Source organism: Xenopus laevis, chromosome 3L, assembly GCF_017654675.1.
Source record: "Xenopus laevis strain J_2021 chromosome 3L, Xenopus_laevis_v10.1, whole genome shotgun sequence".
Classification (NCBI taxonomy): domain Eukaryota; kingdom Metazoa; phylum Chordata; class Amphibia; order Anura; family Pipidae; genus Xenopus; species Xenopus laevis.
The window spans coordinates 122,797,186-122,810,144 of record NC_054375.1 but is presented as its reverse complement, the minus strand read 5'-3'; the positions used below and the strand labels follow the sequence as shown (position 1 = coordinate 122,810,144).

Sequence of the window (12,959 nt, the reverse complement as noted above, 5' to 3'; positions counted from 1 at the left end):
ATGGTGTCTCAGGTAGCAGTGAAACAAACACTACAGATGTCAATGCCGGTGCAGGAATAATACAAAAACAATTCAAAGGTAGATATTGTTTCCCATGGAAAAATACACAAATCAGGGGCGTAACTATAGAGGAAGCCAACCCTGCAGCTGCAGGGGGCTCAGGAGGTATAATGGCCCCATGTAGGGTTGCTGCCAATGTTATTAATAGGGAAAACAGCACAAATATAGAAAGGCCGGTATTATTTTTCCAGAAAAGGTGGCAACCCTAGCCCCATAAGGTTCTAATTCATATACAATAAATATTGATAAAACGGGTCAACCTGTAGACATTTTGGGGGCCTGAAAAATAATTTGCTGTGGGGTCCAGTGATATCCAGTTACACCACTGACACAAATATATGAGTCTCTCTTAGGTAGGGTTGCCAAGTTTTCTGCAAAAAAATATCGGCATTCCTATATATTTGTCTTTTTTCCCTATTAATAACATTGGGATCAACCATTATTTTTACCGGCCAGGCTAGTAAAATACCGGCCAGTTGACAACCCTACTCTTAGGCCAATATTATATACATGTCGTTCTTAGGAATATTTTCTTACAGTCACAACCAACCTTAACCTAAGTAAGTGCATACTGAATAACCAGGGGCTGCTGGGGCAGTGACAGCAACTTTTTGCAGCAAAAACAAGGGCCCCAAGTCCCCAAATGGTGTTATGACTTGAGTGACTGCTGCTGATTCTCCATCTCAATTCTGACATTATATATTCTATTTCAGAATCACAGGGGAACTTGGAACAAGGTGGGGCAGGAGAGGCTGTTGCTCTCTAGAATTTTATTTCTGAATTTGTGTGCAAGTATTTTTATTTCTGTCTGTGATGCTTGGTAGGTACAGCTGTCAGTTCATGCAGATTATGTGCTTTTTTAAGCCAGCACGGTTGGTTGCTAAAGAAGCCGGAAGTGCAGCTCGGTTGCCGGGAGACAGAGGGGGGGGCTTGCTGTAGACACGTGGTTGGTGGGCAGGGTAATCTCCTAAACCTTGCAGGCCCCGGCTCCCCGGTCTTTCTGATAGCTGCTCCGGGTCAGCCATGGAGGGATTTCGGGAGGATCTTGTAAGCGCTCTGAGGGAGGTGGTGAGCAACAGCCACTGGCAGTGCGTGGGGCAGAAGGAGAGCCTCAAAGCTACGTGCACCAAGTAAGGGCCGGGACTTTATGTGTCTCTCCCTGCCCATTCCTGGTCTGCTGTTATTTGTGGCTTGTCTCCCTCCTCTCTGGCTCATATTCCCTTCTACATACATTTACCATCATGTTCCAGTCAAAAGTCCTGTTGGCCATAACACCCAGCTGATCCTGGGAATCCCAACAGGACATTGCTCTTATAAATGAACAGAACATGGGCAGACTGAGCCTGCAATTTCATTTGAACCAGTCCTGTTGTGCCTCCCTGCAGCTCAGGGCCCTATTCGGGTTTATAGAGGGCCCTTGTGTATTAGCATCAATTGAGTTATAATATATATATATATATATATATATATATATATATATATATATATATATATATATATATACTACTGCCGTAAAGCAAGTGCAAAGTACTGACAAGTGTTGTAAAATAACCAGTGCAATACAGTGATTCTGTGCTTGCTTTTATAATATAATTGACAGGGTTGACTGTAAGCACTGTATTGCACTGGTTATTTTACAACACTTGTCAGTACTTTGCACTTGCTTTACTGCAGTAGTCACTTTGTGGCACTGATGTCACTTCCTATTGATTGCTCAGGTAGTGCATTTTTTTTAAATGTGTTTAAAGGGGGGGGTTCACCTTTAATGTAACTTTTATTATGTTATAGAACGGTCTAAGCAACTTTTCAATTGGTTTTCATTATTTATTTATTTTAGTTTTATAGTTATTTGCCTTTTTCTTCTGACTCTTTGCAGCTTTCAAATGGGTGTCACTGACCCCTTCTAAAAAACAAATGCTCAGTAAGGCTACACTTGTATTGTTATTGCTACTTTTTATTAATCGTCTTTCTATGCAGGCCCACTCGTATTCATATTCCAGTCTCTTATTCAAATCAATGCGTGGTTGCCAGGGTAATTTGCTTAAGATGCAAATTGAAGAGCTGCTAAATAACTCAAAAACCTTCAATAATAAAAAATAAAAAACAATTGCAAATTCTCTCAGAACATCACTCTATATCATACTAAAAGTTATTTAAAAAATGAACAACCCCTTTAACACAGAGCATATTATAGGAAAGGCTGTATATTATAGGTCCCCATTGTTATTACAGTTGTCTGAAATTGAAACAATGTATATACTAATATAAAATAATCCTATATAACAGGGCTACCTATTTCCTGTTCACAGCTTTGTCGTCTGCTGTACCAGTTTTTTGACAAGCAGCAGTGTCACTATTGTTCAGATGTGCTGCAGATAAAACAGTTGAAACCTTATGCTGAATAGTAATTGAATAAAGGATTCCCCAGAGACGTCAGGATCCTGTTTCATTCAGCATGAGGATTCTTAATGTGACCATAGTCGTTACAATTACGATCTTTCCTGGAAAAGATCTTTCCAAGAAAGATCATCATTTCAATACACACGATGTGTAGAGCTGAATTGTCCGATATACAGGGAGAAACAATAGAATTCTACCTGTATCTGATGAATCAGCACTAACAATGGCTGATGTTCGGGTCCCTTCTAAGGCACCCAGTCAAAATTTTCCGGCCAGCCTGATCGCCAAACTGACTAATATCCAAGTCCTCTGCCTATATTGGCCGGCTCGTTTCCCACTATACATGCATCAAATATTACACGAAAATTAATTTTGTACGATATTATCGTTTATTATCGTATTACACTAAAGGACATCCCTAATTCAGCAGTGTATTCATATTCATATAATATACTATTTCTCTTTCAGGCTGTACTCAGAGGATGGTGAACATTTGGTTCTAATTCATACTACTGATGATAAATTCTATGCCATGGATTCTTCATGCCCCCATGAAGGTATACAGATTCTAATGTACAAAAGAATTCTAACTAATGTCATTTTAATAAATTGCTTGCTAAAATTGTCATAATAAAGCATCCTGTATTTGCCTTCACGTAGTAAACCTTAGTGTTCTGCTCTACTGACAAATCATACAGTTTCTCTCTTGGGGGAATTTTCTTTCTTGACTTTACTTGCCTTTTAAGAAAATGTTTTTTTGTTCACACTTTGATTACAACAATTTGTGCCAAACAGGCGGGCCGCTGGAGCAGGGAGACATTGAGGAGTTGTGCGATGGTCGATTGGCATTAACTTGTCCTTGGCATTATTTTGAGTTCTGCTTGGATGACGGCTCTTCCTCTACTGGGTTACAGGTCAGAACATTATGGCAAATAACATTTGGGCATCAGGGATGCTACAGTGTGAAAACAGCAAAAATCTCGATAATGGACAGCACCTTTTTATGTAGATAAAAAGCCTTTATTGTTACATGGCTACGACCAACGATACAGTAACGTTTCAAGCCACATCCTGGCTCTTTGTCAAAACTCGTTTCAAGGATGTGGCTCGAAACGTTACTGTATCGTTGGACGTAGCCATGTAACAATAAAGGCTTTTTATCTACATAAAAAGGTGCTGTCCATTATCGAGATTTTTGCTGTATACTCAATACAGCAAAAATCTCGATAATGGACAGCACCTTTTTGTAGCCACTATCGGAACGTGCACCTACGGAGTGGAGGAGTGTGTGCTGACTTGTATATCCTTCTACAGTGTGAAAACATACATATGTGCTCTATTGGCAGCACTTAAGCAATAATGTTCATGGCACACATAGCTTTTGTTTTGATGCACCGAATTCGGTTCAGGATTCGACCTTTTTCAGCAGGATTCAGATTTGTCCGAATCCTTGTGTCTGGCCAAACCTAATCCTCATATGTAAATTAGGGGCGGCAAGGGAATCGTGTGACTTTCAGTCACAAAGCAAGAAATTAAAAAAAACATTTTTCCATTTTTTCCTTTCCCTCCCCTAATTTGCATATGAAAATTAGGATTTGATTCTGTGTTAGGCCAAATCTTTCACGAAGGATTCAGGGATTTGGCCGAACCCCAAATAGTGGATTCAGCGCATCCCTACATAGAATACCTTGTCATTTCTGGGCCAAAATGTACTTGTCGGCAGACAGTTGCTCTTCACTTCCATGGCAGGAAACACAAGCAGAGCAAATGCAATGTATTCTATTAGCCTAGAGCCATTTATTCTATGTTGCTGATCTGTAGGCAAAGAGGGTACAACAGGCCCACAGTGATGCAAAAGACCTCATTTATATCAATGGAATTTGGGCTGTGACACACCAGCAATTTAACCACTGCAGAACTCTCCGCTTCTTTTCTCATATCACCTCCAATTCAAAAGAATGGAAAATACTCAGTAAGTCTCTGAGAGACTGACTCATAATAGGGGCACTTTCTCCCATTTAGGTTAATTCTTTTGTTTGACCCCCTCAGAACCAGGTATACGAGGTGAAGGTTCATGAAGGGAAGGTTTATATCCAAACGCAGAATGCTCTGTCTCTCACCCCTTGGAAGGAAACTTCATGTACGGTTCCTGGTAAGTGTTACATTTACCTCCTTTTTGTTTAAATGTTTATTAAACAAGCCGGATTTTAAACCAAAGATCAAACCTATACAATGACATTTACCTCATTTGTAGAGGGAGAGTATTCATTTCACCAATATGCAGTGTGTATAATCTTCCAGTTTTATATCTCTTGTTAATCCGTTAGTGCCCTGTATTTACTTTATCAAGTATGTAGTAAAACATACAGAATCCAGCGATATAATATATGCATTTTAATTGTGAAAAAAAGATTTACGTTTTCAATAATATAGGTGGGGTTCCCTTTTACACAAATGTGAATTTTAAAGCTCAAGTTTTCAGTGCACTCTTGTCATAAAGAACTTTGGGTGATGATATGTTCTCTGTATTTCATAGTTAATTCTGCGCCTGCAGCCATCTCGGAGGATTCAGATGCTGAATCTTCTTTGTCCTATTGGGCCTGCAAAATTCTCAACACTTCGGATCCACAAGAGAAGGTGAGAGACTTGGACAATAAACTTTGAAGTAAATTTAAATGTGGGTAACTGGTTGATAGGTCCTGTACATATGAGTGTTAGGAGCAGCTTTATATGCTCATTTCAGTTAGCAGGCACCCAATCACAATGAGCCTGTTGGGTTGTTAGTGTTGATTTTTCTGATTAACAACCTCCAAAAAGTTTAGCTATTGAAGGAAATGAAAGGATATATAAGAGGAGATTACTTGCTCATTATTTACATTGTTGACTGGCTCAGTGGGGAATAAAGAGGAGAATGTTGTTCTTGGTAATTGGTCAAAGTAAAATTGTTTCAGACTAGGATCCCACGTCAGTGGAACAGTCAGTAGAGTTTTCTTAAGGGCCCTGTGGATGTTGCTGAACTACAATTCTGGCCCCACACAGATAAGAAATAGGGCTCAAGGGTAGATGTGAGTTATTTAAAGTAGGGTGAACACAGGCAGGTGTTCTTGAAGATGTATGAGTGGAAGATGCAGAGGGTGGAAAAGACATGAAACACTTTATTTAATCATTTCCGTAAATACATTTCCAGGTAAAGCTTACACAGCATGTACAAACACTGTGGGAATCCGGAAGAATCCCAGACATCGGTCAAATGGAGCCTCCTGCCCAGCCAAAACGTAAAGAGAATCTAATCATTGTACAACCAGGAAGGATTAAGAGGGGAAAGGGTGGAACGCTGGTGAGTGGAAAGGATAAATATAAGGATAACTTCAGATGTGGAGATTTTTCCCCAGACACAGATTCTGGAAACATATTGCCTGCAATTATCTCTTAGGAGATACAATCTGAACCCAGTTGCAGTGCAGTATGATTGTTGTTCTCTAGAATTTGCTTACAGACAATTTCAGCTGTTTTGCTACTACAGCTTGTTTAGGGCAAAGCTCTGGCAACACATTTCTATGAACTACCATAACCGAAATGTAGATATCCGTAAATATTGCCTTTTACGTTTTTTAACCTGATCCATCATTCTCTGTGCTGCCTCAGAGATCACCTGACCAGAAATACTCCATCTCTAACTGTAACAAGAATAAGTGTGGGGAGTAAAAGACAGAACTTAAAGGAGAACCAAACCCTAAAAATTAATATGGTTAAAAATGCCATATTGCACATACTGAACGTACTGCACCAGCCTAAAGTTTCAGCTTCTCAATAGAAGTCCTGGATCATTCAGCAATGATCCAGGACTTCAAACTTGTCACAGGGGGTCTCCATCTTGGAAAGTGTCTGTGACACTCACATGCTCAGTGGGCTCTGAGCAGCTGTTGAGAAGCTAAGCTTAGGGGTCGTCACTAATTATCAAGCAGAAAATGAGGTTGGTCTGTAATATAAGATGATGCTACAGGGCTGATTATTAAATTCTGATGCTAATTGCACTGGTTTCTGAGCTGCCATGTAGTAATTATCTGTATTAATTACTAATCAGCCTTATATTGTGACATTTCTATTCTATGGGGCCCATTTACTTAGCTCGAGTGAAGGAGTAGAGGGAAAAAAACTTCGAATTTCGAATGGTTTTTTTTTGGGTAATTCGACCATCGAATGGGCTACTTCGACCTTCGACTACGACTTTGAATCGAACGATTCGAACTAAAAATCGTTCGACTATTCGACCATTCAATAGTCTAAGTACTGTCTCTTTAAAAAAAACTTCGACCTCCTAGTTCGCCACCTAAAAGCTACCGAAGTCAATGTTAGCCTATGAGGAAGGTCCCCATAGGCTTAGCTATCTTTTTTTTTTTTTTGGTCGAACAAAAATCGTTCGATCGATGGATTAAAATCCTTCGAATCGAACGATTCGAAGGATGTAATTGTTCGAACGAATAGCGCTAAATCCTTCGACTTTGATATTCAAAGTCGAAGGATTTAACTTCGACAGTCGAATATCGAGAGTTAATTAACCCTCAATATTCAACCATAAGTAAATTTGCCCCTATGTGTACTGTATATGGTGAGTCAGTCCCTAAGCTCAGTAAGTGACAGCAGCACAGAGCATGTGCAGTGAATCAGCAGAAAAGAAGATGGAGTTACTTTACTGCTAAAGGGATGTGATTGCCTTGGGCTAGTACAGAAGCCCAAAACATAATGAACATCGTTCTGCTCTACTTCTTTAGTTAAGCTTTAGTTCTTCTTTAATTGGTTTGTTGGTCCTAACATGTATGTGTGCCCTTGGTTTGTGTGTTCTTAAGATGCCAATTTTCTGCTTAGGATTACCCAATGGCAAATACTGCTAAAAAAAAGTATATTAGTATGAAAACTTTTTTTATTTTTTTTTTTTAGATGAAGCAGGGTTTTGAATATGAGCTGTTTTATGCAATACATTTTTTATAGAGACCTACATTGTTTGGGAGTATAGTTTTCCTTTAACACATGGCCAAAGGCAGGTGCAAAGTAGACTGTTCCCTTGTGCCCATAGTGCTGTGGGCTGGAATTAACAAAACACTATAGGCACTACAGATTTAAGTGCTATAAAGTCACAGTGTAAGTGTTCCTGTATTTCATTTATGTGAATGCGTGCTGTTTACTGCTGTCTTTTTTATCCTTCTCATAGCATCTATACTGATGTATACATTGGCTAATTAAAGCAGATCATCTAAGTTTGATATGAGCATAATTCAGCTTTCATGAAACATCAGTAAATCTCGGGTTTTACATACCAAGTACAAATGTCCTTCCTCACAAGTTTGCTGTTTCATATATAACGATGAAGAAGTTAATAAAAATGTTTTTGTTTTGTCTTAGACCAGCAGGATTGCTCTGTTGCATTCAATGGCCAACATTGAGCAATGGGCAATAGACCTGTCATGGGACATCGTTGCTCGCTTTGCCCATTTCAAACTGCGCACGGGAGAGACACTGCCAAGGGATTTCTTCTCAGACTTTGTTAAAGTGGCTGGAGATGAAGCCAAGGTTTGTAGACCAACACTTTATGTAATTCTGCCCATTGTGACCTCATTCCAGTGTCGATAATAAATGGGATGGCAGAGAGGTGACCTTGCATTCTTCTCTGTGTGTTATTAGCTTTTCTTCCACAAGTAGCTATTAAAGTGGTTGTTCTCTCTCATCAGCACTATAGTCTGCTGGAGAAGCGACTGTCAGAACTGGACAGCAACTTTGGAGCTCTACCTGTGCACAATGGTGAGTGTTTGCTTTGCATGCTGTTGCAAAAACTAAAAACATGCTTATTACACACTAACTGTGTGTGTCTGCCACAGCTTGATCCAGGCTACAACACATTGGAATTGTTTATATCTATTTGCAGTTGTTTTGACTACAGTGTAGTTGATGGTAAAGTCTTCCAAAAAATATAAAGTGTTAAGATGTTTTGTTGAGGTTATATCACTGCGACCTTGTTCCTAGGCTTGTGGCAGTCGGCTGCAGATACAGCTCATGATCTACTTGGGCGTCTGGCTATTGTGCACATGGTCCATGAAGCAAGGTAAGCACATTTGCTCAATATAGTTTTTAGATTTCATTACAGCTTGGCCTGTTTGCTTTTTATATGATTCATATTTTCCAGACTGTATAGAGAAACCGACATTTTAAGGAAAATGTCAAGAAAAAGAAAAATGCCACATTTAAGGGAAAAACCATCAGTGTAAAAATATGATATTGTTCATGATTAATCTCTTATGCTCGTCACTTTCAGTGATGTTTCTTAGAATGATGTGCTACCCACAATAACCTATTTTTTGGAGCTCCATACTTCTCTATTTACTCTTTTTTCTTTTGTATTTTTATACCATGTTTTTCTTTTCTAGTTCCCTCCCTTTCAACCCATCCCTTCTGATTTCCCCTTGTTTTTGTTCTGGTTACCATTGTTGATAATCCTCACAATACCCTTACATAAAACTGTTGGTTTTGACAGCTGCCTGTGGCCTACTTTGCCAAGCATGGTTTGCTGTTTGCAGGCAGGGCTATTAGATGGACTGTACCACTATGAGGAGGTGCACTCCATATTGCCAGGTGATGTGGGGCATTATGGCCTAACACATTTGGACAAAGGAGTCCTCAAATAATGTTAACACTAATGTTATTGCCATTAGTCCTGCGACAGCATATAGTGCTGAGAACCCATAGAAGGAAGCAGAGAGTCAAAATTACTAGGAAATGAAATTGAACTCCAGAGCAGTTTTGTTGTAAAAAAGGTTTTCATAGCCGGCTACCTTGAAGTCTATCTAATACCAATGGCAAGCACTGCAGATAAGATATTTGGAAAGGATTTTAGCAAAAGGGGCCCTAGCCTGGACTCACATGATATAAAATGGGTTTCTTAAGACTACCGTATTTGGCACACGCACAATAGTGATTGCAAGTCCAGGCAGTTGGATCAGTGTTCCTTTTGTGAAATAAAAAAAAATTAGTCCTTTCCCAATATACGATTACAAAGCAACCCATGTTTACACCCAGACTCATCATGTTTGAGGCTGCCACCACTCACACACCTCTCATACTATATTGAGTGTAGGTGTATACAATGAAATGATGGGTCACACCCATCAGTACTACCACTTATTTGTGGTGTGCATCAGGGATGATTCTTGATCAGGGCCATGAGTCCTGCCTGATACATCCGTATGCAGCAATGAAATGGACCAAACTAACCGCATTCCTAGGCATTTCCTGATTCTTGTTATTCCTTTGAAGACAGATCAGTAATTGAGTGATCTACGGTAAGTTGGATGTACATTTATTCTTTCTTCATTTTTTTCTTTTAGAGGATTAGACGTTCACCCTCAGACAATGCAGCGATTTTCCACTCACGGAGACGAGAGCTCTGTCCGAATAATGGAAGTAATATACTCAGATGAGATCACTCATGTGGCTGCGGGACTGAAATGGTTCACTTACATCTGTGCCAAGGAGCAGCGGGTATATACTTTAGAAATATTAAATGTTCTTTAATCTACAGAGATTTCCTTAAAGGGGACATCCATATAAAGAACTACTTGTTTGATATGGTTGCCAAATTGAGTGGCTCTTTGACAGATATGGCTACCCAGGATCTGGGCCAAATCAGGCCAATCTGATCTTTTGAACATACAAACAGTCATCCAGCACTTTACTAGTAAGAGCTTACTTTTCAGGGGTGCACGCGAAGCAATGTGTTCACATTCACATCTTTGTTGCTTCACTTGTATTAGCAACAAAAGCTAAGTTAGCTTCCATGCTATAAATAAATGTATTGCAACACTGTATACATTCGGGAACTGAGGTGATAATGAATATACATTGTTACAATGTGGTTTTAAACAAAGTACCTTGATTGTAGCCACTAGAGGGCATTACCTGAGTGGATATTTAAAGGGATACTGTCATGGGGAAAAAAAAATGTTTTCAAAATGAATCAGTTAATAGTGCTGCTCCAGCAGAATTCAGCACTGAAATCCATTTCTCAAAAGAGCAAACAGATTTTTGTACATTCAATTTTGAAATCTGACATGGGGCTAGACATATTGTCAATTTCCCAGCTGCCCCAAGTCGTGTGACTTGTGCTCTGATAAACTTCAGTCACTCTTTACTGCTGTACTGCAAGTTGGAATGATATCACCCCCTCCCTTTTTCCACCCAGCAGCCAAACTAGAGAACAATGGGAAGGTAACCAGATAGCAGCTCCCTAACACAAGATAACAGCTCCCTAACACAAGATAACAGCTGCCTGGTAGATCTAAGAACAACACTCAATAGTAAAAACCCATGTCCCACTGAGACACATTCAGTTACATTGAGAAGGAAAAACAGCAGCCTGCCAGAAGGCATTTCTCTCCTAAAGTGCAGGCACAAGTCACATGACCAGGGGCAGCTGGGAAATTGACAAAATGTCTAGCCCCATGTCAGATTTCAAAATTGAATATAAAAAAATCTGTTTGCTCTTTTGAGAAATGGATTTCAGTGCAGAATTCTGCTGGAGTAGCACTATTAACTGATGCGTTTTGAAAAAACATGTTTTCCGATGACAGGATCCCTTTAAGAGTTGTAAATTTGTAGATGCATACTTTGTCAGCTTGAAAAAGGACCGGGAGGTCCGAAACGTTGCTGTGCCAGATGTAAAGTTGTAATAAAGGCGGTTTTATTACTACCCGGGAGTGCTGCAACTTACTATGGATTTCAATCTGATCTTTTAGCCAAAGTTAATGAGGACTTGATTTTCAAGGTTTTTCACTTATCCAACTTACAATTGTTGAAATATTTGGGCTGTAATAATTATTTTCCTTTATAGGACTGCTTGTCTACTTTCCATGAGCTGGTACCATTGTATTTCAAAGGATACCTGAAACCCCCTTTCAATACAGAGGGTAGAAGATCAGCAGGGATGTCAGAGGAGGTAATGTGTTAACTTTAAAATGCCTCTAATTTGTTTCTTTCCCTTCTATTCTTTCTAACTATAAAGGTTTCAAATTGTAGCCTTCCCTCAATATGATCTACATGCCAACAGAAAATGCTTGCTTTCTTAAAGATACAAGAAGAGCAACGACTTGTAATGACCTTTAGTGGACAGAGCTGTACTGAAATCTATCAGCTGTATTTGATATTCATACATTAATTAAAGTGATTAAATGTTGTAGGGCTGGGTTCTCGAAAAAGGTTTCTAAATATTCAAGTTTAGTTTATTAACACTGTTTTTTTTAAATAATGCTTCCTTATACAGTGTGCCTCCTGCACACCCATGTGTCCTTGTAGTGCTTGCCTCCTTACATTCAACCCTCTGATCACCAACAGAGTCAGTGTTTCTTTCTAAGCCCATGTCGGTGAGCCTGTCATTAGTCAGATACTGAGTTTAGACTATGTAATTCATCCAGTTAATTCAGTGCGGTTCCACTCCAGTCCAAGTTAAAGTCAAGTTCCAGGTGTGAACAAGCCCACCTCGCTGGTAATAATATGTCTTTACTTATAAAGAGCAGTGAAAACTGCTAGAATATTAAAGGGATTCTCTGAGTGGCTGCCATATTTGTGCAGCATTAGGCTGTTGGCATTAGAAACTCTGACAGGTTGATAAGGGACAGTCAAGTTGACAATACTTAGATACTTCAAGTAACCATTACTTACAAAAGAAGCCCTATCAGCCACAAACATCAACATGACCTATCGGTAACTTTTATATTTATAGTCTGAAGAGTAGTTTTTAGCATCAATATCACAATATTTACTTGCAATCAGTACCTTGTTTCTCTTGTTTCAGTGGTACTTGCCTCTGGTTAAGCCATCTTGACATTTCTACACTGACAGCCTCAGCAACTTCAGAAGTCTCTGTGCTTGTTTTAAAGCACTTCCTCAGCTAATGATGTTCATAGAGGAATCGTAAGACAAAGGAGAATTTTTAAATTGTTTAACACAACCATTCCCATGTTTATGACAAATTAGGGGCCGATTCACTAACTTCGAGTGAAGGATTCGAAGTAAAAAAAACTTCGAATTTCGAAGTGTTTTTTGGGCTACTTCGACCATCGAATGGGCTACTACGACCTTCGACTTCTACACAAAGGATTCGAACTAAAGATGGTTCGACTATTCGACCATTCGATAGTCGAAGTACTGTCTCTTTAAGAATAAACTTCGACCCCCTAGTTCGCCATCTAAAAGCTACCGAACTCAATGTTAGCCTATGGGGAAGGTCCCCATAGGCTTTCCTAAGTTTTTTTGATCAAAGGATATTCCTTCGATCGTTGGATTTAAATCATTCGACCCTTTGTGAATCGGCCCCTAAATGTCAAGATTTACCTGTCACTACTTTTTCATTCATGTTATTTATAATTTCTACTTTAACAGCATAAAATGGGATTTTATTATGAAACTGTCATTAAAGAGATCCTTTATTAAATTATGCTTTTATCAAAATATGT

At 39.3% G+C, this 12,959-nt stretch overlaps 1 protein-coding gene across 1 annotated transcript; it reads left to right on the top strand.

The window, feature by feature from the left end:
- Positions 1 to 934: 934 nt before the first annotated feature.
- On the top strand, positions 935 to 12,954 carry XB5959486.L (Novel protein containing Rieske [2Fe-2S] domain and Protein of unknown function (DUF455) domains L homeolog). The gene is made up of 12 exons (XM_018253285.2): positions 935 to 1,190; positions 2,929 to 3,017; positions 3,256 to 3,374; positions 4,510 to 4,612; positions 4,997 to 5,097; positions 5,648 to 5,797; positions 7,861 to 8,028; positions 8,187 to 8,256; positions 8,479 to 8,557; positions 9,837 to 9,990; positions 11,339 to 11,443; positions 12,299 to 12,954. The coding sequence occupies exons 1-12, from the start codon at positions 1,084 to 1,086 to the stop codon at positions 12,326 to 12,328; spliced, it is 1,275 nt and encodes a 424-aa protein (XP_018108774.1). The 5' UTR covers positions 935 to 1,083; the 3' UTR covers positions 12,329 to 12,954.
- Positions 12,955 to 12,959: the final 5 nt, after the last annotated feature.

Bases quoted from the DNA above. Each gene is read 5' to 3' on its own strand.
- XB5959486.L (XM_018253285.2), top strand. From the start codon at position 1,084: ATGGAGGGATTTCGGGAGGATCTTGTAAGCGCTCTGAGGGAGGTGGTG. The intron at 3,375-4,509 runs GTCAGAACATTA...TGACCCCCTCAG, and splicing joins CTTCCTCTACTGGGTTACAG to AACCAGGTATACGAGGTGAA. The intron at 5,798-7,860 runs GTGAGTGGAAAG...GTTTTGTCTTAG, and splicing joins GGGGAAAGGGTGGAACGCTG to ACCAGCAGGATTGCTCTGTT.